General features: G+C 36.8%; 1 protein-coding gene across 3 annotated transcripts in view; it reads left to right on the top strand.

The window, feature by feature from the left end:
• The window catches only part of WAC (WW domain containing adaptor with coiled-coil), a 54,949-nt gene extending 33,352 nt beyond the window's left edge, over nt 1-21,597 (top strand). The window contains exons 8-14 of one of the 3 annotated variants that reach the window (XM_079299629.1): nt 3,649-3,894; nt 5,851-5,973; nt 6,929-7,077; nt 10,456-10,574; nt 15,168-15,351; nt 17,900-18,027; nt 20,366-21,597. In XM_079299629.1, coding sequence (XP_079155755.1) covers nt 3,649-3,894; nt 5,851-5,973; nt 6,929-7,077; nt 10,456-10,574; nt 15,168-15,351; nt 17,900-18,027; nt 20,366-20,435 — 1,019 coding nt within the window. In that variant the 3' untranslated portion in view covers nt 20,436-21,597. Of the gene's footprint in view, nt 1-3,648; nt 3,895-5,850; nt 5,974-6,928; nt 7,078-10,455; nt 10,575-15,164; nt 15,352-17,899; nt 18,028-20,365 lie in introns of all 3 variants that reach the window. The other 2 variants (XM_079299630.1, XM_079299631.1) reach the window with 2 other exon arrangements.
• The last annotated feature ends 1,313 nt before the right edge of the window (nt 21,598-22,910 follow it).

Here is a 22,910-nt window from a genome sequence, read left to right as displayed (position 1 = left end):
CAACATTGTGATGGTTGACTCCCTGCCTAGTACAACAAATGCTTAAATCAAATGTGTTTCAAGCCACTCTAGTCAGATCTGATTATCTCAACCCTTTGTTCCCCACTGGATGACAAATAGAGCTGTTGAGGTTTATGATCAGTGTTCCCCAGGCACTGTTCATTCACTACTTCCTCCCTTTCCTCTGTGTCAGACTAGAGAGGAGAATTGGAGGCACGAAAGGAAAAGATTGTAGGTTGAGATAAGAAGAATTTACAGGAATCAGCAATGAAATAAGAAATGAACACTAAGAGCAACATATTAATGAAAGGGTGTACTAGAGAGACAATTCACACTAGGCCAACTGGAAAATAGCTCCCTTACCCCTGCCCCTGGGAGTAAAGTGAGGTGGTATAGAATAACCAGCTCTTCTGGTTAACCAGAATAATAATACTCTGGTCAGCTTCAAAAATTAACCTTGTCTTGGCCAGAATCAGTGCAGCTGCTTAATACTAACAAGAAATTTTTTAATTTCTACCAATGTTTTTACAGGGTTTTGTTTTGCCTTTTTTTTTTTTTTTTTGTTTGGTTTCGTTTGTTTTTGCAGAAACAAATTTATAGCTTGAATTTCAGTAATAATAAATTAATTTGTGTAATGCAGTGATGCTCTGAACAGTCGTTTTAATCTGTGTCCTCTGTGATGTTAAATACCAGTTCTAATGTGATATATATAGGTAGTCATTATCATAGAGATGTATTCTTTTATAACATTTAGTGTTTTGATTTTGAGTTGTTAAACATCTCATAAGATTGAAATGTTAGCATGAGGCATTATCCTTGCTTTGTATCCTTTCTCCAGGTTTAATAGGGTGATTGTACAAAAATACCTTTCATGGATACATTTTAACACATAATTAAAACACCTGCAGTAATATAACTATGAAATAGTGTCTCCATATTGTCTCAAATAAATAACTTGGCTGTATTGTGTAGATGCAATTCAGTGTGCATTTTTATAGCATAAAAACTCCAAGTCGGGCAGCTTTGCAGACCTTTTGGAATTCAGTGGTTTGCATGATATGTTTTGAGTTCTGTTACTCAAGAAATAAGTGAATACCAAGGACTGAGTGGGTATAAGGTTTATTTTAACTGCATTGTTAGCTTGAGTTTGCCTTTGATTCAGTGTATTTTCTGTTCAGAACTGCAGCATGGGTGAAAAGCACTTCTCGCTGTTTGGTATGGTGGTATGGTTTGAGGGTCAGGTATTTGCCTACATGAATAAATAATACAGGAGTGAGTTTCTTCTTTACTTAAAATAACTTAATATTTAACTGTGAAGACAAGCCTAAATACATTAAATACATTTTGAAATTAGTGCTGGCAGTTGCTCAGTATTCTTCTCTCGTTTTGAAATGAGGGTGTTTTGTGTTTTGGGGGTTTTTTAATGGTTGTTTTTCTGGTAAGGTTCTCAAAACTGTAGGTAGCAGGCTTGTACATTTAAGTACTAACATGTCCCATTGTGCTTGTTTCCCTTGCTTTTGTCTGCCAGTATATCTTGATCTTATTTGGACTACGACAGATCCACGTTCAGTTTAAACTTTACATGTTTTTGTTTAGTATAAGATTTTTGTTTGTTAGATGTGTCTTGACCTGCAGTTGTCTTAATGTTTACTTTGAACACTATAACATAAGATTTTATATGCAATACTTATATCAAAAACTTTTACTAATGACTTAGTGTTTTAATGGTGACTAATGACCTAATCAGCTGTCCTAGTTCACATGTTACTGAAAACCATGCAGGAATTTTGTAGTTATTTTTTCTTTTTTTTCCTGTCTTCAATCTTTGTAACCCTTTTTGTCCCTTTTTAAGTTGTTCTTACATAAACTGCTGGCCAAATGACCATGTCCCTTCACAGATACATTGCAACCAACTCTGAGGAAACTGTAACTAAATATGGGCACATCTTTTTCAGAATTTCACCTGAAACTCCAAAATATGTCTCTGTGTCCTGACTATTGCATCCTTTTGAGCTTTCAAATTTGGCTTCTTCAGCAGTTTTTTTTCTGGTTCACGTTTCTCAACTACTTGTCTGGAAAAAGTTTCTGGAGTATTTGTGACCTTTATAAGCTATTTATACTGTAACAGCGTGGAGGCAGAAATCCTTTTCCCAGAGAGATTAGAAATCTTTAGTGAAAAGATGTACACATCATTACTCACTTCTGTAATTTTTTTATGTTTATTTTTTTAGGGTTCTTCTCCAAATTAGTCTTGGAAGTTGCAGTTAAGGTTATTGGAATGCAAAAGCTGTTAGAAATTCTGTAACATTTTATTCTTACATATTTAAATGAAATGTGACCTTTTCATTTCTTTACTAATGAAGTCAGCATCATCTTACTTGGACCATTTTTCCAAATAAAAAAAACCAAGCACACCCTGAAAGTAAAAGAACTTCCCAACCTGTTTACATTTAAACTTTTGCCTGAAATGTAGACTATCCAGAGAGACCTTCTCTGCCCAGTTTGAGGTGGGTTTAAAATCCAGGTCTTCATTACTGTGGGCAGACATTCTGAATCTTGGATCTGCAGCTTTATGCTCTGCATCCAACTTCTTTTGTGCTGTAGAGGTGTTAGTCTTGACTGACTTTGGGGGCAGGGGTCTATGTGAGTTTAATGAGAATGAGGGAAGGGGGAGCTGAGAATGAAATACAATGATCCACGTTTCTTAAAGGAAGGATATTTGAGGTGACTTATGGTACACCTATAGTAAGTTGAAACACTTTCATTGCAGAGATTTCTCACAGTATTGGTATGGAGGAGCCACTTTCTGTTAAGTGGAAGTAATATTTAAAATTAATTAAATAATTCATATTCATCAGAACAAATTGCTGTACAGTATAATGGATTTGAGTACTGTGTATTCTGTGGGTAATAAGTGGTAATATTTCCTAAAATGGCATCAATAAAATGAAAGGTATAGGTATTAATGCTTCAGAAGAAGCTGACAAGTTAAAAATTAATTATGGGCAGATAAATTTTTAGATATTTTTCCACTCTGCTGTGGGGATGTTAACCGTACTGTTTTTACATTTCTAGTACAGCTCATTTTCCTTTCTAAATCCTCAGCAATATAGCTGGATTTTGTATGATAGACTTATATTTATGGCTGCTTGTACTGGTCTCTTCATGAGTGAAGCATGGCTTACACCCTCCCCTCAAATTTGACACAGTATTTCACTAAATGTGAAATTTATGGGCTATAAAGTTTTTGTTCATAGGATATGTTCGTAGTACATAGAAAGATTGAAATCATAAGTGAAAGTGTAGAATGTGAGTGTAGGCACAGTAAAAGAAACCATTAGTAAGGAATTTTTGGCCCATGTTTGCTGTAAAAGCTAACAAAAAAATGTCCCATTTTTAATACTGGCTACTTTTCATCCAGTATCTTGAAGTGGAAAAGTTGCGTGTGTGTGCGCTCATGATAAATATCAGTATTGTAAATTGCATTAGAAATCAGCTATCTTCAATTTTGGTTCTACTAGTGTTATGAGATTTTTTCTTAAAATGGTAGTTAGGCATTTGATCTTCTGAATTTAATTTGGGTATTGTACTAGTGAGTTGTCAGGTTATATTGGGGAAAATGAAAAATACTCTCTGTCTTCTGTTCAGAGTCTGCATCTGTGGACAAGTCTGTATCCCATTCTTGCACAACTCCTTCTACATCTTCTGCTTCTGGACTGAATCCAACTTCTGCGCCTGCTTCATCTGCTCCTACAGTTCCTGTTTCACCTATCCCACAATCACCAATTCCTCCATTACTTCAGGACCCAAATCTCCTTCGACAGCTGCTGCCTGCTCTGCAAGCCACCTTGCAGCTTAATAATTCTAGCGTAGATATATCCAAAATCAATGAAGGTAAGGATTCTTTAAAGTTCATGTAATCTCTCATTTACATACATTAGTGTATTATTGGATACCAGGCTGTAGTAAATAAAAGCCTTATTTTAAATTAAATGTGAATAAACGAATCCCTAGGTAAAATGGAGATTTTTGTGGGGCTTTTTCCCATTAAACATTCTCAACATTTAAGGTTTTCAGCTTGATAAATGTTGATGTACATGAGCAGTCTAATTGAGACTGGTGACTTAATCTCTGTATCAGCATTTGTCTGTTGCACAAAATATTGTTAGACCTCTTTGTTCTTTTGTTTCATGCACTGCTCTTTGTTTTCTGTAGTTTGTGCTGCTGTTCTATTAATGTGTGTTGCAAATAGTGAAACTTCTAGGGGTTCTTAAATCTTGTTGCCTAACAACTTTTTTCTTTAGCATAACAAGTTAACCTCTCTGAATACAGGTAGCCTATCAGTAACTTTGCTAGCCAGTGAAATTTTGTACATTTAATCAGTGTGTCCCTTAAATTTTTGTCACATTGGCTTAGTTTGTTAGAAGTCAGTTTATCACTTACCTCTAGTGCCTTTTGCTGCAAGAGCAGGTAGAGTTGATGTATTTTGATTGCAGTTTTATTGAATGTGTCTGCATGTGGCAGGTTACTGATAAAATAGTGTAGGATTTTTTTTGTTTGCTTCTTGTGTACGGATCACCAATTTAAATAGGAAGTAAAACATTTGCTTTTAGTGCTGAGAGTTAATTGCCTTTTAACTTTCTAAAAGTGCAAATGAAGTAAGTGAAAATATGTGCAAAATATTCTGTACCTTGCAGTTATTTACCAGAAAAAGCTGTCACTTATTTTCTTTTAATCAGCAAATGTTCTGTCTTTATTCGGTACTAATAGGTGAGTAGGTCATTGGTTTTTTTTTCCTGTGCAGGGAGAAGCCTTAGAACTGCAGTGCACTAGGTTGGATTGAAAAAAAATCCTTATGGTTGTGTTGAAAAATGAAAGGTCCACTCAGATCAAATTGTATTTTATTAAAAAGCTACCTAGTGAAATTTCTAGTAATTTTCTCTTGCCATAACTAAGCAGCAGCTGTGTATGTCTTGGAACAAGAGTGTTCAGAATTGTTCTGATGGTATGAGGGCCTGGCTGTGTCCGTGTGGGCAGAGTGACTTCACCTTACACAGCAGGGCTGCCCTTACTGATTCAGAGTTATTCTGTGCTTGTGCTGGTGAGTCAGGTTTTTTCAGGAGTGTGCATGAGTGGGATGTATGTTCAGGAAGTATCCCACAGAGCCTGTAGACCTTTTTGGAAAGGTTAGTTCAGAAGCTCATAGTTCAGGGTCTTGCTGTCTCATACTGCAAGATGCTCTTTTTGTATTTTGCAGTTTTAAAATGGCCAAAAGTGATTGTTTGGTTTTTTTTTTGTTTTTTTGGGTTTTTTTTAATGGGAGGGGATGGCATGGGACAGCTAAATCTAGAACAGACTAGGGGATTTTAAATTGGTAAGAAGAAACACAGATTTTTAAATTGAAATATATATGTTTTCCTCTTGAACATGAAGTCTGCCTCCCATTTCTTTTAGTGAGTTAAAGTGATTATGCTTTTTGCTTTTTAAAAAAATTTTGTAGTGTAGAAAAACTTCACGTATGTTCTGCTTACTGCAGTAGCAAATTGAACAAATTTTCTCTTGCTGTTTACAAAAATTATTACTGATCCATGAGGTCAAGTAGAAAAGTTGAAGTTATTTTTTAAAAGAATTTTTGTAAATGCATGCCTTAAAGTTAAACTACTAAAGAAAGGACTTGCTAGATGTTCCCAGTCAACTTGAAATCAAGTAACTGAAAATTCAGGTGGATCTTTGGTCATGGTAGATATGGAAATAATCTGAAAGAAAATGTACCTTAAATGTAATTAGCCAGTTTGAACAGTTTCAAGTGGTGGTCTAGAATTGTCAGTAAAACAGAATGTTTGTTTTCAGTTCTAACAGCAGCTGTGACACAAGCCTCTCTGCAGTCTATACTCCATAAAATTCTTACTGCTGGACCATCTGCTTTCAATATCACCTCCCTAATTTCTCAAGCTGCACAACTGTCTACGCAAGGTATTCAGAGTCTTTTTTTCACTTATGTAAATTTGTTACACAGCATTTTAAAAAGGCTGATACAGTTGTAGAATCTGTCTCTTATCTTTGGCCACATGGTGTGGAGAATGTTAAATGACTTCTTTTTCCAAAGAGAGGATAAAAACTTTTTATTGAGGAGCAGGAACCTGACACACAACTAAATAAACATGCTTCTCTGTCTCACCTTTTGGGATTTTCTTTGTATGTTAAATAATTCTGTATGAGTAATGTCAAACTTCAGTGAGACTGACTCAATTATGGACTGGAATTAGGTGTTACATAACAGTGTAAAACACAACTCTTCCTTACTTCAGCACCAATCTTGTACTGTGCAGCTGTGATTCTTGGGGGGGGGGCTTTAACTTCTTAAAAGAAAGTTTCCTCTGTCTGGTGGGGTCCTTTTTTCATCTTCCAGGCAAGATACTGTTTCAGGTATTTTCAATATGTTCTGGCTTGTAATTTCATAAAAAAACTTTCAAACTTAGATTTGGAAACTTAAAACAACTAATTTACCTACAATAAATGAATAGGTAAGCAGTACTAATGGTAGTTTTTAACCATGGGTGAGGAACTGTTGGTATATGCCTAGAATGGGTTAATGGGTTTCTGTATAAACTGTTTATGCTTTCTTTGGGTTAAATCAAGTTAAGCACTCTAAAATAGGAGTCACAAATGATTAGTCTCTTCTTGTTTAAAAAGCATTTCCTAATAGCTTCTTCTCTTTCCCCCTCCCCTGAAATTTTCAAAGTGGGGAGTCTGGGGGAAATACAGCTCCTTAGCTAGGATTGTTGTTGAACGTTTGATTATTCTGCTTGCTCACAGTGAACATATTTGTATATCATCTAATATAACATACTCCAAAATACCAGAAAAATCTAATTTGCATTTAGGATAGGAAATGTTTTTAATAAAAGCAATTTTTTTTCCTTTACAGCTCAGCCATCTAATCAGTCTCCAATGTCTTTAACATCTGATGCCTCATCACCAAGATCATACGTGTCTCCAAGGATAAGCACGCCGCAGACTAACACTGTTCCACTCAAACCTTTGATGACTACGCCACCAGTATCATCCCAGCAGAAGGTAAGCTCCTGCTCACTTAGGCCATATTGTAATAAGAAGCCATTATACATAATATTAAGTACTGCTCCTATATATATCCATGTGCTCACAGTTGTGTATAGGATGCAACTGGAAGCAGCCACTTGACTGTATTTTGGCAGTGCAGCTCCAGCATGACATCTAGTTGACTTTTCTTGAAGAAATTCTTAGGCTGGCTTCAAAGGCTGTCTGAACATGATGCCAAGGCATCAGTATTCTAGCATATTTAAATAGAAGCTAAAACATACTTCAGAGGCAACAGCTGACAATTCTCTTGATTTACCCAGTGAAAGAATGGATGAGAACTTCTCGGGGAAATTAACTTTGTAGTCTCAAATTTGGTTTAGAAATGTTCTAGGTGTTTACAGATCAATAACATAATGTCCATTTCCTTTCCTGCCCCCTCACCTCTGTTCATTCAGAATTCCTTCATTGGATCAGTGAATAGGAAATGTAAATTGAAGCTAACTTGTAAGCTCCTATGGTTCTTTCTGAGAAGCATGACTGTAGACTTTGAAATGAGACACCCCCACCTGCCTAAAATCTGTTCTCTGTCATCATCCCTGCTTAGCTAAGGTGGTTTTCTGAATTTTCTGCTCACAAGTGTACCTCTAATGTCTTGGATGCCTTTGTGGAACACTTTTCTGGAGAATACATTGCATTCCTCATTATATTCAAGGTGCCTCATTTTCTTTCATCAGATTTTTTTCACAGGTACAAAGAAAACTAAGTGATTGTCCCAGTTTCTTGTGGTCTACAGTGATACAATAAATTACAAAAGCTTCATGTGTGTACCAGTACTGATTGTTACCTTGGTTTTTGCCCCTGGATTGCATCCTCAATCTGTAATTATCAAATAGCTGGGCTGAGATATTTGGCACTTCCAAATCCTGAGATATGAAAAAGAATCTTCTTAAGTTGTGTACTGTTGATAACTGGAAGTAGATCTCTTCTGGTCTGTGCAACCCGGAGATTGTTTGTTAGTCCCAGAAGTAACAAATTTTGGTTCAGTAGCAGATACTTTGCCAGTTCAGTAGGGAAAGAACTGTCTTTATAGTTCTTGTATTTATGTGAGATGGGAACTTAGGTGGTGATAGCTCCTGTGTGAGCTTGTCTGTTTTAGCAGCCTGTCAGATACAGCAGTCAGGCTAGCTTGTCCAGCTGTAAGGTTTGAGGTAAATTATGTCTTATCAGGATGTGTTGCTGTGCCAGGACACACTTGGATTTAGAGCAAATGGGCTTAGGGCAGACCAAGCTGAACCTGCCCTGTGCAAGAGGAGCCCAGTGCCAGATGCACAGGTATTTGAGCTGGCTGTGGCACTGCAGCAGTGCCACTGACACAGTACAGTTGCTTAGGACTGTTTGAACATACCAGTACTGCTTTCAGACTGAAGCTGGTGTGTCTGCCTGCAGGTGTGCTGTGTGCAGCTTGTGGGTCACAGACTCCAGCAGCCTGGGTGTCTCCTTTTGCCTTTTAGCTGTGCCTGTATTGTGTGATCAGAAACTCTTCAGATTTTCTCCAAAATAGCTGTGTAAAGCACTGACTGGGTCAAGCTCAGCAAAAATGTTGCTTTTGGTCGGTTGCTTTGTTTGTGTTTTGAATTTATTTAGCTCTTACTATTTTTCTGTTTCTGGTATATGTAATTACAGTCTTTGAAACACTTGGAAAACATGGGAAAGTTGAGAGGTTTGATGGTTCATCTTAGAAATACCACATCTTCTTTACAGTCCCTTTCTTTTGTGTTTTGTTGTTGTTGTGTTTTGGTTTGGGGTTTTGTTTGTTTGGTTTGGTTTTTGTTATTTTTACCAGCCAGGGAGCTGGTTACTTTACCAGTTTGGATGTGGAGCATGATTCCATTATTGCTGTTGGACTTTCCTTTTGAAATTGCTCCATTCAAACAGCCTTCATGGTTTAATGTCTGCTCACAGGCTGAGCAAAATGCAGGCGGTAATAGCAAAGTTCTTCATGCCATACATTTTATAAAGGTGTCTCTTTATAAAGAGACTACTTGTGTAGTCTCTTCTCATAAATCAGTTTAGTAACTGCTACTCTTTCTCCCCCTTCAGCTGTATGGTTCTGTTTATTTTAACAGCAGAGTAATCTTACAATTATCTTGCTTTTTCCTTTTAGTACCATGGGCTTTTCATGTGCTACTCAGACTTTTTTAGTATATGCCTATTAATCAAAAAGCCAGAAAGAACACATTCTCATTTTGATAATTTTAACACATGACTTTTCCTCTTAGACATATGAGAGTTGGAATTTGAATTAAAACCCCCCTGTGTATTTAAATGCATCAAGTTATATCTTGAGTTTACTTTAGCAGATAGTCTCTGACTTACTGTCTGTGGTTTGTTTCACGGAACTCTGTTTCTAAAACAGAGATTTTCTGGAGGTTCAGGTGACTACTAGTTAGTTAGTAATCTACACTGATGTAAAGTCAGCAAATGCCAGACAGGCCATACAATTTGGGGATTTTTGTCTTTATGAATCCCTAGAAACCATTTTTTCTTTGGTCCCTCCCTTTTATCTTAAAATTGTTAGCTTGATCTTGCAGAGTGGAGGATAAATTTTGAAGCTGAACCTCTCTTGAGCATGCTTTTAAAATTGGCTGAGTATGTAAAGTGTTGGGCAAGAAAAAGTATGTTGAATTTCATTTGCTATAGATTAGACATTACTATATTCCTGAACTTACCATCCCAACATAGATCAGAAGTTCACAGAGAAGACTCTGTCTTACTGCTTTCTTGCATTGAATGTGTACTACAAAGGAAAAGCAAGAAGGTACTGCTGTTTTTGTAGACACCTCTGAGTTTAGAACTTAGAGAAAAGGGAGCAGCAAACTGATAGATATTCTTTAGATTTTCTTTTCTTTTTTGATAGAGATGTTTTTAATGTGCTTGTGTTGTAATTATGTTCTTGACACTGTGTAATGTATTTTCAAGTAGGGAACTCTTTATTTTGTACATGAAAATTTTATTTAGTTAATGCACAACTCTTCTGAGGTTGAAAATTAGCTCAGTGCTCAGATGGAAGATACAGACAAAAATAATATTGAGTTGAACAGTTTTGCCTAATAAGCTTCCAATATTTTGACAGGTCACATGGGTCTAAATTTGCTTCTGCTATGTCTATTAATAAGCTCTTAGTTAAAAAGAAAATCTTCCTATCACAGCTGTGGAACTTAGGTTTTTTTTTTTAAGAAGTACACCTTGTGAAGAGAAAAAATTGTGTCAACAAAGGGCCTTGTATCAAAAAAACACCACAGGTGTCGAAACTGTAATTTCCTTGGGTTTTTATGTTTCTTAACACATGCTCTTTACTGTGGAGGAATTCTAATGAAATTTTGAACTTTGCAGGTTGCTACCCCAGGTGTTAAACAAGGACCAGCTTCCCAGGCAGCACCTCAGCAGCCAGTAATAGCTGACAAGCAGGCGGGTCATGAACCTGCCTCTCCACGAAGTCTTCAGCGTTCAAGGTACATGGAAATGCTCCTCTGTTGTCATTAGTTTATCTGCACTCAGTTTGTGTTGTATATGTTGCAGTTAGTGAACGCTTCTTTGGCCCGTTTATTGAACATAAGATTTAACTGCTGCTGCTGAGATGATGTAGTTGAGTACATTTGTTACATAGTTAATGTGGTAGATTCTGCATTTTTGGTGTAATCATTAGACCATTCTCACAGAAGCAAAATGGAACTCATAGTTGTGTTCTGTCACTCTGGTTTCAATTTTACAAGTGATTCCTTGTATTGTGATTTCAGAGTTGGGAGTTTCTGTCTCTGTGCAGTTACAGAATCTGTGATTTGCTTAGTGTTAGATGTTTGTAGTGCCTTGCTGTAGTGTAATTTGATTTTGAAATTGGCATGATTTTTTTGTTTGACAGGTGATTTTGCTGCTCTAATTAAAAACGTTAAAAATTAAGTTTCACAAATACCTTGGCCAGACTTTTTTGTCAACATTGCAACTTACTTGGATGTTACATGATACCAGCATTTAATCATTGATTTGGTTCCAGGGGCTGTAACCAAAGATGTGTCATGAGATGCTTTTGTGATGGAGTCATGGTATAGATCTGTGGCAGCAAGAGATGGACTTTTTTAAAGGTTCTGTAAACATACAGTTCCTAATAGTTGGATTTTTAGAGTGGTTGAATAAGGTGTGTGGTGTGGTATGGTATTAAAAAAATAAACAAAAAATCAAAACCTAATACTCTTGCATTGTCAGCATACCTGAAGCTACATGTGGTGGTGCTTTCCAGATCATAAAATAGTGAGGTCCTTTTATCTGCCCTTCTGGGACTAATAACAAAGGGAACCTTTGTTTTCTTTGTTGATTTTGGCTGTTTTTGTGGAGAGAAGGGATTTATTTTGTGTTCTGAGGTTTTCTGGGGGACTGGATTATCTGTTGTGTGCTTGGCAGTCCTGTCCCTTGGCTTTACTGGAGACCCTACAATATTGACCAGTTTGAGGGTACAGACACTAGCAAGTCAGAAGTTTAGAAGTTTTTAATGTGGGCTGTTTTACAGACACTTGATTCTAATCTTTGTCAGATTACAAGCCTGTAACTCATTTAGCTCTTTTAGGAGAATAAAGGCAAAGTGTCCAGCTCCAGTCCTAGTAATTATGACTGGTGCTATTTAAATCTTTCTGAATTACAGTAGCAAAGATAAAGTTGCACTTTGCAGCAAGCTAAGCTTTTTTTTGAGAAGTTGGTGAGGTCTTGGGGGACAGCTCTCAGTCACAGACCCTTTTGTTCTTTGCTTATCACCCTTTCCCCACAGGAGGTCTTCTTAAGAAAGATAGTCTTCTTCTTGGAAACCTTTACCATGGCTTGGAGTCTGTGTGAGTTGATACTGATGGGCACTTGTCCTGCTAGTCCATACCTCACCCTTCCTTTGTGTGACATGACTGTACTCTGGCATGACCCTTGGCTAGGGTGAGTTTAGGGATCTGCTGTCCCTCTGCAAACCATTGCTCCGTTTGGCATCAGAGTTTTGGTGCAGGAAGCCGAGTTTGCCCCAGCACTGCTGAAGCAGGAGCATTGTGCAGGTAGCACAGTCCCGTGGCTGAGGGGGAGGCAGTGTGCAGGCCAGGATGAAGGATACTGAGACAGTGTTAGTATTGTTCAGTATCCTGTATCTCTTAAATTAGTACACAGAAAAGTTTGTAACTCTTTTGTATGGTGCATTGTGAGTTCATGTGATTTCTGTTTGCTTTGGAAGTGTCTCATTCCCAACAAGTGGAAGATTAAGGAATATGTGACTTGGAAAAAACCTGTGTCACTGATATTTTCTTCTGTTGAGTGCAGTGGAATTGAATAAAAGTGGACCAGCTCAGATTGATTTACTTACCTGCAAAAGATTTGCTGCATCCAGGCAGTATGTCTGACTGGAGATATGGAACAGATAATGTAGGTGAAAGCAGTTATCTGGATTGGGAATTGCTCTTGGGAGCTAATTGTCCTTTACTTTTGTAGGACTGAATAACAATTTAGCAAACTGAACTGTGGACAGATGGTCCAAAATCTTTTTAGCTCTGTGAATTAAGGTTGTGTTTTTCTCCAGCTTAAATACAGATTAATTGAGCAGAAGTTAATCACAACTACATTTCTTTGGCTCATTAAAAATTTTAAGTGAATGGAGCTAAAATTACTTTTGATTTGTTGGGGTGGACACACTGTGTAAGAAAACCCGAGTAGCTGTTGCTGACTTTACAGAAGTGAACATTTCAGCCATTTAAATTGGGAAATTAACACAGTGCAGGCATACAGTGAGTCTGTCTGGTAGAGATTCTTCCAAAGATGCACCATGAATTATGGCTGCTTTAAAATTGAAACTAAATTAGTGCTTCCATAATTAATAGTTTCATCAGGTGAGTAGTTTCTTTCTGTCTTCAGAAAGGATTGAGAAAGAATTTCCTTTACCTTGGGAAAGTGCTGTGAAGGGAGGTATTTAATTCCATTTTTTGTAGGTTGTAAAATTCTGACGTTTGTAGTAGTGTATTTCAGAACCATTGTGTTCCTGTACCCTTGTTACAGATATTTTTGCCCCTCTGGAGGCATTCTGTTACTTGTGGCATAGTCAGTCTTCAACTCAGCTAAGGCAAGTGTTTGCCTTTAGTAAAGCATTTCAAAACACTGTGGTAGTTTGGAACAGTCATTGCTGCATTCGTAGCTCCCCCTGCTGCTGACATAGCAGTGCCTAGGATATTTTGTGACAGTATATTTTAGTCATAATTAAGATGCTACTTTATTTTTGAAAAGCCCACACATTTTATTTATTTATTTTGTTGAAACATTTCTGATGTGTTAGAGTGATTTTTACTGATGAAGTAGAAGACAGGCTGATAAATGTAGAGGAGGCAAGTCACAGGGGGAACTTTTAATTCTAGTAGAACTGAGGAGTAAATAAGGTTATGCCTGAATTCTACTTCGTTAATAAAAGTAGCCTTTCTCTATCACTAACACCATCACTATGTTGATGCTAAGTGAACACAGTGAAACTAGGAATAATTTACTTTAGAATGCTAGTTGTGGTCTACTTTGGTCCCAACTTAGAGTAGGTCTGGCTAGTTTGAATTGCTAAGGGCATTATTTAGGTGAATTCTTTTTAATATCTCAAAATATTTTCTTATATTTGACTGCCCTTGTGGCGATTTTTTTTTCCTCATGTCTAATTAGAATTTCTTGTGGTACATCTTTTCTCTGCCTCTTGTTCTATTAGTGCACATCTCTGAGAGGAGCCTGTTCTCCCCATAAGTAGTAAAAATCTGTGACAAGATCCCTCAATCCCCTTCCCCTCAGCCTTCTGTTTTACAGACTGGATAAACTTTAAGCTTCTCCTGATATAGCATGTGTTTCAGCTCCTTAGTCATCTGTGTGGTCCTCTGTCACATTCCTTTGCTGTAGCAGATTAGTTCTTGTCCAGTTCTAGGCTTCCCATTGCACAGTGCTTCAGATACTGTGAATCTCATAAGCTTTGAAACGAGGGGAGGAATTGTTTTTTATGTAGGGGAAGTGCTTCATCTCTCTTGTGGACTTGGTGACTCTGGCTTTGTTCCAGCAGGTCCCTGTCAGATGTCCAATTTGCCATCTGTAATTCTTAGTGCTGTAATTCTTTGCATGTGTGAGTTGATTAGAATAAATGTCTGGGCATTGGACTAGAAAGATAGTTGTATTTGGTTAAGGATGTTGTCAGTCTTCAAGGGGACCTTGAAGGTGATGAATCAAGAGTCCTTTAATATTTGGTTCTCATTCATAATACTTTCTTCTTGCCTGCAAGTGATACAAAGTTTTAAGCAATAGACTGAAATTACGGCCTGTGTTGAAAAGCCAATAGGAGAGTTGTACTTACACAATTAGTGCTACTATTTCTTAGGGTATGTAGTGCCAAAAACATTTAACTGTGAGGTACTGTCACTGTTATGCTGAGTATGTTCCAGTAAAGCAGTCAAGTTTGGTGGCTAGCAATCAAGTTTGGTGGCTACAGACACACTGCTCCTGTGTGTATTCTCTGTTCTCCTGAGTGCATTCAGTGAAGATGTACAGTGTCACAAAACCATCTAAGTTGTGTTTTGACATGAGTAGTAAACTTCTCAAATCCCATATGGCTGTATTTTCAGATCAGAACATCGGGCATTATTCTTAGTTATTATTGTGGCAAACCTCTGTTGAATAAACCTGTTTCACTCCCTTCTGATACATCACTGCTGATAATCTTAGGGTTGCAGCTGTTTGAAGGAAGAACATACATGTATATATTTTCTATCCAACACCATCTAGGCGCAGCTTGTATGTCTTGAACAGCTTTCAGAGTTAAAAAACAGACAAACACAAAATCCTACCAAACAACAAAAACCTCCTGTTACATGTAGCACTCAGACAGTTCCAATAAAAGTTAGAGGTTTGTAGGAAGGTGGCTCAGGTTTGGTCTACCAGAAGTATTTACTTGTGGTTGAACACTTTATGTATTTTTGTGCCTGGAAGCAATGAATTTTCAGTGTTCATTTCTCTATAGGTTCACATATGTTTTTAAATGCTCATTTGCCTTTTTAAATTCTTTCTTCTAGTAGTCAAAGAAGTCCATCACCAGGTCCAAATCATACCTCTAGCAGTAGTGCATCAAACTCAACACCTGCACCACAGAATACATCTGTACGACCCACATGTTCATTAACACCTACGCTAGCAGCACACTTCAATGAAAACCTTATAAAGCATGTTCAAGGCTGGCCTGCAGATCATGCAGAAAAGCAGGTGAGTACTCCTTTGTTTGTTACCTGTGAGAGTGCAGAATGTGTAGCTTAAAATTTGTGTTTCTTACTTTCTTTTTTGTGTTATCTTAATTTCTGTTGCTTTTCTTAGGAATTAAAAGTAATAAAGGACTTATGCTTTTCCTTAGCCAGAAGAGAGGAGAGGAAAGACAGATTAGGCCAGACCTGCAGGTTTTATATATGTTTGCCTTTCAGTGATTAGGTATTTTCAGTCTCACTTGAAGTGTGAGTGCTTTTGAAATCCCCTCAGATAAGTAGCTAGTCTCATAATTATTTTCTTACTGCTAAAGTTCTGTTGAAATTTGCAGAGAACTTAGAGTTCAACATGTTTTTTCTTAATGATGTTTTGGTTATGTGGAAGATGTTATAAATTAGGTACAGAGTTAAACTATTTGAGTGTACTCCATAATTTAGTTACTGAGTTGTTAGTTCTACACGGTGAATAAGAAACTTCACCTTGTTTGTAAACTGATGTAGAGTACTCAGACTGAATTTGGGCTATTTTTACATAATGGGAATTCCAGTCAAACTGCCATCAATATGTTATAGCTAATTGCATGAAACCTGTTCTGTTGTAGTAATACAAGGAAACTGGATGCATGTCAGCTGCTTGGAATGTATTACTCAAAGGAACCATATTGGTTATTGAATCTAATTCAGTTCTTTCCAAAGCCCTATCTGATGCAGTCTGTTGGGGTAATAATCTTATACAACAAAAGTGAATGAGAGTATAGGTGCAGTATGTAGGGAACAAGATCAGATACATCAAAGTGGAGAGACTAAAAATGCAGTGCCTTGGTTTTTTCAGATAGCTGACAGATATATAGTGTAATTTGAAATTAGGGCAGAAGAGCACATGCCAGAGTAAAGTGAAAACTAAATAAATAAATTGGAAGTCAGGACAGGTATGTGCTAAAGGAGTTAGACTTGAAAAAATGTGCTGTAGCTAATAGCTAAAACATTCTTGAATTACAGCAGTTACCTCACAGAACTCATAAAAAGCACTTAACATGGAAAACTGAAAAACAATTCCGTAACTGGAGTTGTGCAGAGAAGACAGAGGCAATTTTATCCTGCTGGAGACTGGGGTACTCCTGGATGTTGAACTTCAGAAAAGAAAACTTTTAATATAGGGAATTAGAACACAAAATGCAGCTTTGGACTGGAGAAATGCCAAAAGCTGATGCAGACGTGTGCTAAATAACTTTGTTTTTGGGAAGTAAAATTAAGTATACAAGTACCAAAGTGGATGTGGATGAATCCCAGTAGGCAGCTGAGCACCACACAGCCACTTGCTTGCTCTGCTACAGCTGGATAGAGGAAATAACAAGGCAAAAGTGAAAAAACTCAGTGGTTGAGGTAAAAGCAGGTTAAAGAGTAGAAGAGGGTGTTGTAAAGTGATGAAAAAGTCACTATGAGCCAGTGCACAGCCAGTCCTTGAGCCATGGCAACCCTGGACACTGTCCCTCAGTTTTACTGGTGAGCATGACACATAGTATGGTGTGGAATATCCCTGAGGTCAGTTGGGGTCATCTGTCTCAGTTTTGTTCCTTCCCTGCCTATTCTCCACCCACAGTGTATTTGCTGGGTGGAGTGGGGGTCAGAGAGAGAAAGGGAAGAACCCTTGATGCTGAGTAGGGTCTGCTTAGAAATAGCTAAAATGTTATCATGTTGTCAGTGCTGGCTTGGTCACAGGCTGTAAACTTGAACTGCTATGAAGAGAATGAATTCCATCCCAGCCAGACCCAATGTAGCAGAGGGTAACATTGCTAAATAGTAATGCTTCAGGGAAGGCTGTATTTTGAAACAAATTTTCCATGTGCTACTTGAAAGAAGTCCTGTTCCTTATTACAGTGTAATACACAGAGTAATTTTACTGGTCTCCTTGGTGCTGTTGAGGAGTTCTCTGGAGTCATATCTTGTTCAGTGATGACACTTCAAGAAATGCACAAATTGGGAATTTGATAGGTCATGCCCTGTAAATTTACACTTCTGCTTGTCTCCAGCTGACTAAGTGGGAATATTCAAGTAATGGAGTTGGTCTGTTAAAGAACACCTGAAGAGGGTTGCAAAGTTGTTTTTTTTTGTCAGGTAGGAGGTAGCTGCAAAAAAGATGGCATTCAGTTATTTTTGTCACTAAGGCTTAATTAGATGGGAAATTTAAGTCTGCTGTTGGAATAATGGCTGGAGACTCTTGAAAACTACTTGAAAAAAATATTTTGGAAACTCCAAGCCCTGTCACATACTGTCTTTCAAGATGGTTGGGTAAATGTGTGTTAGGATCAAGCAAGTCTAAACTATCCCTGCCTTAGCATGGACATGTGTTAGAACAGTTTCTGGGCAGCAGTGTTGTTTATTTGTGTTTCAGAATGGGCTTTTAGAGAACTTAATGTGCTTCTGATTTAATACTCCCTTTTGAAATTAGAGTGCTTTGCTGTTTCAAGAGACACTCATCCAGCAATTCTCTAGCTACTGCCAGTTGTTTCCAATGCATGATTCAAAATCCTAACCTTCATGTTTAACCACTGCAGGCGTCAAGATTACGTGAGGAAGCCCATAACATGGGAAGTGTGCACATGTCAGAAATTTGTACTGAATTAAAGAATTTAAGGTCTTTAGTTCGAGTATGTGAAATTCAAGCAACTTTGCGTGAGCAAAGGTAAGTGTGTGCTCTGTGCTTATCTTCAGTTTTTAGGGTCTTACTGGAATTTCCATTCTGGCATTATTGTGCATGAGTTCTGTTTACTGATGACTCTGTAAGTACACCAGTAGCTGCCTTGTTTGCAAACTATCATCCCTATGTATGTTCTGGCTGTTTCTCTCCACTAAATAAAACCAGATATGCAATTTCTTTATCTAATTTTACTTGGATAGAAAGAAATATATTTGCAGAAACATTAGTGCATTACAAAAAACTGATTAACTCACTGTATTTCAGCATGCTTCTAGATTATCAGCCCATATATAATGCATAGATCATATTGCTACACATCTGTACAGCTTATCCTGTTTAACACTACAGTTTATATGAGAGATTAAATAGGTCTAAAGCAAGAGCAAGTTTGAACAGTTGGAATTTATATCACAGCTAAGGAAAAGTTAATGTTTGCTTATAGCAAAGTAGATTTTAAGTCAGTGATGTCAGGTGTCTTACATATCACTGAAGTGATATACAGCCATGCTTTTGAAAACTTTCGTGCAAGATTGGAAACTGTAATCATAAAATACGTGCTCAAAATACTCACCAGTAGGCATGATTTTGTATCTGCTTGCATACTCAGTTTCCTCTTCCAATGATGTTATCACAACTATTAAGTCACACTAGAGTTTGAATACAGTGTTTCTGATTCACTGTTTGAAACCACCTTAATTGTGCTGCATGCTGTTAAAATAGCTGCATTTATGCTAGAAGCTTTTGCATTTTGACACTTAGTGAAACAATCCTTTAGAAACAGGCTGTAACAGATTTGTAAACCTTTCTTGATAAAGAGTTGAAAATTCCCATTCTTTCTGAAGCTTTATTTCATAAAATACTTCACATCATTCGCTATGTGAATTATGATTTCTGGAGTTTATTTAATGAATTGCTTGGTTTCTTACAGTTTTAATTTCCTAAGGTGTTATATGTCTCTGACTGCACATTTGATCTGAAATAACAAGTAAAATTCATTGTTCTGCTCATTAAATAGCACCCTCTTTCTTGTAAACTTTGTATCCTTAAACTGTCAATGGGTAATAATTATTATGACTTTGAGCCTGTAGTAGTAACATGTATCTTTTATTTTTGCTGCAATCCCAAAGATGTGGAATACAAGGCATAAGTAAACAAGTTGATGGGGGAGACTTTGACAAAGGATGGGATTATCAAAATCAATTCACTTAAACTATGATACTATTTCTGTACTTCTGCACAGAAGAGTACTACTTACATTTCTTCAAAGAAGGAACTTCATCTCTAGACAAAGCACAAACATTGTTGGAATCATGACTGTCAACATGTGAAAAGACACTTTTAATTGACTGATACATTTTATATGCCCATGCCTTGAAGCTAAATGTTAGCTTTTCAGTGTGTCTATATTAATATATTATTTTCCACCTGCTTTTCAGTAGAAAATTCATTTTTAATGAACTGGTCACATATTTGTAAAGTGTTCCATGAAAGTGCTGAATTGATGCTTTTTCTGCATTTATTAATGTTGCTTCAGCCATCATAGAATATTTATATAAAACCTAAACTCTCCCTGAGTATTTTCTTACTTCACTGACATGTTTGCATTACACTTCAGCATCATGAAAAGTGGTTTCAAAATATTCACTAAAAATTCTGGGAAACAGTCCTGTGAACCAGATGTTTGTTAGTTGCAGTAATTGCTTATGTCAGTTCAGAAGAAGAAGAAAAAGTGTATTAAAAGTTGTGGGCAATCTAATTTATTTCTAAGCAAGGTGTAGTTACAACTTTTTTTTCTTAGGTGCTCTTTAATGATACCTTAAATATTTTCAAGGTTGGAGCTTACCATAACTGTAGAGATTACCACTGGCCACAGAGCCAAATACTTTTAAAAAAGTGAGTGAGAAGAAAACTCACTATTTTTTTTTTTTAAATGAGCACTTTGGGTTGTTTTACAATCTTGAAAACTGTGTGCCGCAGGCATAATGCTGCTCTCCAGATTATTCAGTTACTTGCTTTACTTGCCAGTGTCCTGCTTTTTCTGGGAGCTGCTACATTCAAGTGGAGAGCAGACCTAAACATAACTCTGTATCAGTCATAGTAGAAATAGAACAACTTAGTTTTTTGATCTGAAGTGTCAGTTGCACCAAGCTTTTGTGCATCTGCATATGACTGTAGGTTATTAACAGATTGGGAATAAACTTGTTACCTGAATTTTTTAATGGGAACTTGGTATCTTTCACTGTAATTGTAGTGCTTGTGTACTTATGTAATACATCTGTATGATGGAAATGTTTATACTAATTTGTTTCTTTTCTCTTTGCAGGATACTATTTTTGAGGCAACAAATTAAAGAACTTGAAAAGCTAAAGAATCAGAATTCCTTCATGGTGTGAAAAGTTGTAAACAATTGCACATGGTTTTGAGTACAGGAACTATTAAACTGATGCCCAGTCTTAACACTTTTGAGCTGCATTTGAGTAGACTTTGGACCGTTGAGCTGGGCAGAAAAAAAAGTTGACATGGGGAAGGGGACAGGAGGGAGTCAAATTCAGGGGAAAGATACAAGAATGATTTGTAAAACCCTTGAAATGTAGATTTCTTGTAGATGTATTCTTCACGTTGTAAATATATTTTGTAGAGTGAAGCCATGGGAAGCCATGTGTATCAGAGCTTAGACATCCAAAACTAATCAATGCTGAGGTGGCTAAATACCTAGCCTCTTACATGTAAACCTGTCTGCAAAATTAGCTTTTTTTTTTTTTTTTTTTTTTTTTTTGTTTTCTTTTTTTTTTTTCTTTTTTTTTTTTTTTTAGTTAATTTATCATTCAGAAATTTTTAATTTCCTAAAATTCAATGCAAGCGCCAGGCGATCTGTGTCTAAGGCTGCAACAGTTTGGGCAATGTACAAAATACCACGAAACAACTGTTTCCACACTTGCACCGAGTCGAGAGCAGTGCTTCTCCATTTCTGTTTTACAGAGAAATGTTTTTCATCTTCTGTGTTCCATTTCCCCGTGAAATCCTAAATCTGATTTTATCAGCTTTTTAATGCTTCTAATTTTCTCTTTTCTTAAGGCACTGTTGCTATGGCACTTTTTCTATAATCTTTTCATTCCTGTGTACAGTAGCTTAAAATTGCAGTGATTGAGCATAACCCACTTGTTTGTATAAATTATTGAAACGTATTTCCATTTGCACCCTGTAAGAATGGACTTAGAGTACTGCTGGGCATGTGTGCTGAAAGTACATTACTTGCTCAAATATAAGGAAATAGCCCAATGAACATGTTAACATGGTTGTGGGAGGGGAAAGAGAAAAAAAAAAAGCTAGTCAGATGTGAATTGTATCTGTTGTAATAAACATGTTAAAGCAAAGAAACACTGGTTTTCATTTCCTTTGGTCAACACATTAAAATTTGGTCTTTTTGGGGATTCTTTATGAGAACTGTTCTTGTTGAACATTTTTGTACTTAAATAATTCCTCAAGGGAGGTTTTGTTTAAAACTTGTAAACAGGAAAATGTGTATAAAATATTTAAGGAAATATAAAATTCAACAAGGATGATTTAAGACACCTCCCCGACAGTTGTCATATGTTAACTCCTGGTTTACCTGTCTTGATATTATGACATTTCATTTCGAAGGATGTTTGTGTTGTAGCTAACTGTTTAAGTCTGGTGCTGACTGCTGTTCTTAACCATCACAAAACGCTGAATTTGTGTAATTGGAGCAACTCACCGTTTGAAAATGGTGGAAAAGCTCAGCTTTGTATATTGTTTCCTAAAGTATATTAAAAATAAAAAAGAAACTATTGCTACTACAAAATAAATGTGACTTTTTCTTTGCTTGAAAACGACAGAAATAGTGATAGCAGTACTAGTTTTATATTTGTAGAGGTGTATATGTCACAGCAGTCTGTTAAGTAGGAAAGATGGTAGGAGATGGATAAAAAAAAGAAGAACTTAATGATACAGGTGTTGACACATGAACATGTGATGCTTGGTGTTTTGTTCCGAAAAATTTTTTCGGCACCAGAAAAGGTACTCGATGTTTGTGTTGAGTGAGTTTGGGCTGATTTTAAAATCAGGTTTTGATCAGTGGAAGCTGAATGCTCTGACATAACAAAACACTGCAAATGGAGCAAGTTGAAATACCTAACAACAACAGGAAGTTGGGACAGACAAACTTGTAATTTTGCCTCACTTTTTAACCCAGTATGTTCTGTTGTGTTTCCTATCATGCAAATGTTTGATTTTTTTTTTTTTTAGAAAATGGGAGTAATCTTGAATGAATTAATTTGAACATACATTGTTTCTGCATTTTTAATGACCCAAAGCTGAGTGGCAAAATTCTTCCTGAGACTTTCATATTTGCCTTGCATCCTATTTTTGCAAGCTGCCCAGGTGTAGGGAGATAGCCACTGTTGAGAGATCTCTTGCACACTCATGCACTTCATATGCTGTCCTTAATTTAGGTATTTTGCTGTTAATTGCTGAGACAAAGGTGGCTTCTGTCTTAATAAATATGCTGGCTCTTATTTTCCATGAGCTTATTTTGTTTGTTTTTGATTGTTATATTGCCCTGTATAACATCCTGTATCACTGAGCTTCAGAAGTTAATTTTCTTTGTAAAAAATTACTTTGGATGATTTTTTTTTTTTAATCTCTGTTTTGAATTAATTTTCTTATGTTGAACTACTGCCTGTTGATCTTGCAGTTTTACAAGAGAGTATCCTTCACACCTTGTTGGGTTCTGTATTTGCTCACCATGCAATACCTCCCTCCCCATCCTGCACACCCTTCCAGGACCTAGAGCTGTTGTTAGCTGAGGAGGAACAGCCTGCCAGACTGTGACTGGTAATAGAAAAGCT

The sequence above is a fragment of the Erithacus rubecula genome (genome assembly GCF_903797595.1).
Source record: "Erithacus rubecula genome assembly, chromosome: 3".
Taxonomy (NCBI): domain Eukaryota; kingdom Metazoa; phylum Chordata; class Aves; order Passeriformes; family Muscicapidae; genus Erithacus; species Erithacus rubecula.
Note: the sequence above shows the minus strand (reverse complement) of the source record. Positions and strands in the feature narration are given on the sequence as shown.